The 6,383-nt window shown below is 31.4% G+C and overlaps 1 protein-coding gene across 1 annotated transcript; it reads left to right on the forward strand.

Moving 5' to 3' along the window:
- The first annotated feature begins 1,302 nt into the window (after nucleotides 1-1,302).
- LOC124910824 (putative receptor-like protein kinase At3g47110) lies at nucleotides 1,303-4,376 on the forward strand. The gene is made up of 2 exons (XM_047451512.1): nucleotides 1,303-3,960; nucleotides 4,035-4,376. The coding sequence occupies exons 1-2, from the start codon at nucleotides 1,308-1,310 to the stop codon at nucleotides 4,373-4,375; spliced, it is 2,994 nt and encodes a 997-aa protein (XP_047307468.1). The 5' UTR covers nucleotides 1,303-1,307; the 3' UTR covers nucleotide 4,376.
- The last annotated feature ends 2,007 nt before the right edge of the window (nucleotides 4,377-6,383 follow it).

A 6,383-nucleotide genomic window follows, 5' to 3' on the forward strand; every position in this document is an offset into this window, starting at 1 on the left:
ATATTATTTTATCAAAATTATATATTGTTTATAATTTGTCTCGTAGATATGAAGTTTTTGATGTCAATATTCGTGAAAACTATTATTGCATTATGATTAAGGACAATTTATCGATTATATTATATTGTTTTATTTTGTAAAAGTAGATGTTATAATACATTTTGGATAATGTTATTTTAGTAAGCTTATTTTATTGATACTCTTTTAATTAGATTATGCTATAAAAGAGTAAATGAATCCAATTAAATGTTTTTAATTAAATATAACACAATTAAATAAAAGAGAATGAATTATTGAGAGATAAATATTTAAAATCCTTTTGTTTTTTTGTTTATAGTAGCATGTACAATAATTTTAAAAAAGAATATTTAAAATAAAAAAATTTAAAGAGTTTTTAAATAATAAAAATTAAAAAAAGAATTATTAAATATGTCCCATTTAAAAAGTAAAAGAAAAATTAAATAGTGAGAATAGAAAGAAAATTATTAATGAAGATAAAAAAAAAATATTTACTTAGTATTAAATAAAAGTATTAAATAAAAATAAATAGCAAGATGCCATTCGCTGCACTCTCGTTACAAATATTTTGTTCTCCTTATCATTACTCATTATTTTAAAAAAGTTTGTATATTATTTTCAAATAAAGTATTTTGTTTTAATTTTTATTTAATATATTTTATTTTAATGTTTATGTAATGTATTTTTATTTTAGTGTATAATATTTTATATTAATTTATAATATTTATTTGAATAATTTAATTTAATATGTTTATTTTTAATTATATATATTATATTTATAAAATTAAATAAAATAAAATACATGTGTTGTTTTAATTTATTTTATTATAATATATAATATTTTTAATTTTATTTTAATTAATTAATTAAGTATTATTAATTTTAATTTATATATTTTAAAATTAAAGTTTAAATAAATTTCCCCTGCATATGCCTGATCAAAGTTTGAGTTGTCAATTTTCTTAACATTGTTAATTGTCAGAAAGTTTCAACTTAACCAATCAATTTGAATAGTACACAAGAAAATGTCATGTATGTCTAAATTGATCAATCTTACTTTATGCATTGCCTTCATGTGTGGCTGTGATTTCAAATTTTCTACGTCAACAAGTCAACACACGTAGTTTCTCTTGTTATTCCAAATTTCCAATTAGTCAAAAGTCAAGTCTCCCCCGTCTTACTTTGTTTCGTGTAAAAAACTTCTTAAGCTTAAAAGTTGAAATGCTTTAGTATTTATTACCATACTCTGCTGATGTGTGATGCATACTCTAACTAATACAATTTCAAACATGATGAGTTTCTGGTTGGTGCTACAACAATTGGCACTCATCATCATACTAATCAGTACTACTGATGCACTTAATAATAACGAAACTGATCATGTTTCACTATTGGCTATGAAGTCCAAGATCCTGGACCCTTTTGGTGGGGGAGCTTTGAGTTCATGGAATGAGTCTTCCCATTTCTGCAATTGGGAAGGTGTGTTCTGCGGTAAAAGGCACAAGAGGGTCACTTTCATCAATCTAAGATCTTTGGGTTTGTCGGGCACCTTGTCTCCTCATGTAGGAAATCTCACATTTCTTAGAACACTGTGTCTAGCCAACAATACTTTCTATGGGGAAATCCCAAATGAAATAGGTGGCTTGTACAGGCTGGAAGTATTGGCGCTCCAAAGGAACAACTTCCAGGGCAGGATTCCTGCCAGCCTGTCGCGCTGCTCTAACCTCATGTTTGTAAGGATTGGGTACAATAATCTGGTGGGAACCATCCCCGAAGAATTTAGCTCCTTGTCGATGCTCAAGGAGATCAACGTACATGAAAACAATTTAACTGGAGGAATTCCAAAATTTCTGGGCAATATCACTTCTCTTGAATCATTAATTGTTTCAAATAATCTCTTTGGTGGAACTATTCCAAATAACTTGGGGCAGTTAAAGAACCTCGCACTTCTTTATTTGGATCAAAATCAAATCTCTGGTATGATCCCTTCATCATTGTATAACCTCTCCAACTTGAATGTTTTATCTTTAGCATTTAATCATCTTCACGGGAGTCTTCCGCCCTACTTTGGAAACATGTTCCCGCATTTGCAATTACTTCAACTTCCTGTTAACAACTTTACCGGACAACTTCCAAATTCAATAGGGAATCTTACCAAAGCCACGATGCTAACTTTTAACCGAAACGAATTCAGTGGGAAACTTACAATTGATTTCAGCAAACTAGTGAATCTCCGGATTCTTAATTTTAATTTTAATAATTTAGGGAGTGGGGATTTTGATGAAATGCATTTTCTCAAGTCGCTTACTAATTGCAGTAGTTTGGAAACGTTGAACGCAGTTAGAAACCAGTTTAGAGGAGTGCTTCCCGATTTTGTAGGGAATCTATCATCAAATATGAATTTCTTTACCCTTGATTCAAACCAACTGCAAGGCAGGATTCCTCCAACCATCGGAAACCTTGTTAACTTGTCTTTGTTCAGCTTGAATGATAACAAATTCACTGGGCCGATACCTAGTACCATAGGTAAACTTCAAAAGTTGCAGAGATTTTCCCTCGGACGAAATCAGCTTTCGGGTACTATTCCGGATTCAATTGGGAATCTTTCTTTGGTGAATGAGCTCTATTTCAATAACAATAACCTAGAGGGGACGATTCCTTCCAGTTTTGGCAACTGCCAAAAATTAGCATCATTGCGTCTTGAACAAAACAACCTGAGTGGAAACATTCCCAAAGAACTTTTCCAAGTTTCAACTCTATCGATTTTGCTCAACTTATCTCACAATCATCTGTCCGGCCCACTTCCTTCAGAGATCGGAGAACTCAAAAGTTTGGTGGCGTTAGACATATCAAACAATAATGACTTGTCCGACGAGATTCCTGGTAGTATAAGTAGTTGTACTAGTCTCCAATTCCTATTCCTGCAAGGAAACATGCTCCGAGGATCTATTCCCATGTCGATGGAATTCATGAGAGGACTTCAAATCCTTGACCTGTCAAGCAATAATCTATCGGGGCAAATCCCAACTTTCTTGGAGAAACTTTCCTTGATCAACCTTAACTTGTCCTTCAATGATTTCAATGGAGAATTGCCTTTACACGGGGTTTTTGCAAACTCAACTTCAGTATCCGTGTATGGGAACGATAAGCTATGCGGCGGAATACCTTTTCTACAACTTCCAAGATGTTCGATCAAGAAACTGAATCGTAACTTCTTTTCATCCAAACGCATCTACGCAATCGTGGGTGCTTCAATACTTGGAATACTAATCCTAATTTCAAGCTTGGTGTTTTACTTGAGGAAAAGGAAAAGGGTATCCACCACTTTGGAATTGCTTCCCAAGGAGTCTTTCGTGCAGATATCCTACGGCGAGCTCCTCAATGCAACGGATGGGTTCTCTTCCAGCAATTTGATTGGTGCTGGCGGTTTCGGCTTCGTCTACAGAGGAGTTCTTGATCATATTGGTGATGTTGCAATCAAAGTACTTAACCTTGTAAACCCAGGTGCCACGAGAAGCTTCATTGCAGAATGTAAAGCATTAAAAAACATTAGACACCGAAACCTGGTCAAGATTGTAACATGTTGTTCAAGCATTGATTTTCAAGGTAACGAATTCAAAGCTCTAGTGTACAAACTCATGATGAATGGGAATCTGGAGAAATGGCTGCATCCATGTCAAGAAACTAGTAGACTTGAGTTCAATCTACTCCAGCGTTTAAGAGTTGCAATTGATGTGGCTTCTGCACTCGATTACCTTCATTATCAGTGCAAACCCACAGTTATTCATTGTGATCTGAAGCCAAGTAACATTCTTCTTGACCAACAAATGGTTGCACATGTCGGAGATTTCGGACTGTCCAGATTTTTTCATCCAGAAATGGGTATTTCCCATCACAGTAGTTCGATGGGAGTGATGGGCACAGTCGGATATGCAGCACCAGGTATGTTAACCAATATCATAACAAATCCTGTCTTTATTTTTTGTTGGCCTAATTTATTTCATCATTTTCATCAGAGTACGGTTTAGGAAGTGAAATGTCGATGAAAGGTGATGTTTACAGTTTCGGAGTTTTGTTGCTAGAGATGTTAACGGGAAAGAGACCTACTGATTTGATGTTTGTGGATGGTCTTAACATTCGTATATTTGCTAGTCAAGTCTTGGCAGGAAACGCAATTGAGATTGTAATGGATCCGACAATTTTGAAAAATGACATTGTTAATGGTCAGAGGGACAATTGTTTGATCGCAATGGTGAAGATTGGGTTGGCTTGCTCTGAAGAACTACCTCAAAATAGGATTTGCATGACCGATGTTGTTAGGGAGCTCCAACAGATAGAAAATGTCATGTGCAAGTAAAAGAAAAAGTTCACTCTTAATTTCAATTTTGTTTTTGTAACTATACTTTCATTATGCAAATAACAAATTACATATTAAATGAACTCTTTAGTGAAATTTTATTTTGCCTACTTCAAAGAAAATGATATCAAAATATGTTGATCGTGCAACTTTGAGGAGTTGATCTGGCTGAGTGTAAAATAGAATAATACATCAAATATAATAATTATTATAGTTATAGAATATCTATGCAAGAATGTCAAAATTTAAAGTTGAATTGAAATCACACAAATTTATAGTATTATTCGAATTTAAAAAAATTAAAATTTAAAATTTGGTTCAACTAAATAGAATGTTGAACAAAATAAAACAAAACATCAACTTAAATTTGAATGGTGTAAAGAAAAACAAGACACCCTCACATATGAAAAAATATCAAAGAATCACTAGCTAAATAATATTTAGTTAGATATAGAGATGAAAATATAAACTAAATAAATATTATAGATCTTACACACAAAAAAAGGGTTAAGATTTCTATTTAGTAAGTGTACTTAATAAACCACAAACATTGTTAAAAAATTAATCACTAAAAAATGAGTTATTATATTAAAAAAATGATTATAATTGAAATTAATAAAGAGATAATCAAAATAAAAAATAATGTACAAGATTGAAGTTACTAAACCTCCCTACTATATATAGAAAATTTGAGACCTTCATATTATGTAGGAAAATGACATTAAATGAATGAAACTTTACAAAAACACAACGAATACCTACCAATGTCAAAGGAAAAGAACAAAATAATATTTAGTTTATTGTTACATCGAAAAAAAAAGTAGTTGTTAAATTATAGATGAAAAAAAAATGTGAATGAAATTTAAAAAAAACACTAACGAAATCATTAAAAATGTCCAACGAAAAGAATAAAACAACAACATTTACATAAACAAAATACAATACCTCTCATCCATAATATTCTCTCTCATTAACCATTATTATTATTATTATTATTATTATTATTATTATTCATCTTCTTCTTATTAAAAATGATTCTGTAAGAGAAACTTGGTGAAGAAATTTGCAGTCTGGTGTTCAGTACACTAGTAAAAAAAGTCTTTACGGACAGATGTTATCGAGAGTTTTGTAAAACTCTCGGTATTGGTCCTGAGAGGGAAAACCTGTCGTGATTCAAAATAGATTCCGAGAGATGTGTAAACCTTCGGTGATATAAATCTGCACCAAAAGTTTTGCATAAAACTTTCGGGTTTGACTCTTCCAAAACGTAGAAAAAATTCTAAGTGTTTGGGCCGGAGGAAAATGCGAAAGTTATTCAAAGATTCCTCAGTTTTGACTCTGTACAATTGGGTAATTACGAAGGTTTATTGGAAAACCTTCAGTTTACTATACCAAAAAAACTGAAAATAATTCTAAGTGTTGGGAATGAGTAATTGTGAAGGTTTATTGGAAAACATTCGGTTTTGACTCTACCAATAAAAAACTGAAAATAATTATAAGTGTTGGGAATATTTAATTGCGAAGATTTATTGAAAAACTTTCGGTTTTTACTCTTCAAAAAAAACTGAAAATAATTCTAAGTGTTGGGAATGAGTAATTACGAAAGTTTATTTAAAAACCTTCGGTTTTGACTCTTCAAAAAAAAAACCGAAAATAACTTTTAGTGTTGGTAAGGGTAATTGCGAAGGTTTATTGAAAAACCTTCGGTTTTGACTCTTCCCCAAAAGTAATTACGGAGAGTTTTTCTAAAACTCTCTCTCTCCGCCCTCTCGCCGCTGCAGATTCTTTAACTTAAGGTTAATATATGTTAGATTTATAATATATATATATATATATACACGTTAGATTTAGAAGATTTAGGTTGATTTTGTTATAATTTTCGGATCTATATTTACCTTACTTATTTTGAATTCTTCTTTTAGTAACTTGGTTAATTTGTAGACACTTATTTTATACCCTAGTTTTAAAATTTTAAAATATATCTCGAGTAATTATTGTAGAAAATATT

This window comes from Impatiens glandulifera, chromosome 1 (genome assembly GCF_907164915.1).
Source record: "Impatiens glandulifera chromosome 1, dImpGla2.1, whole genome shotgun sequence".
NCBI lineage: Eukaryota > Viridiplantae > Streptophyta > Magnoliopsida > Ericales > Balsaminaceae > Impatiens > Impatiens glandulifera.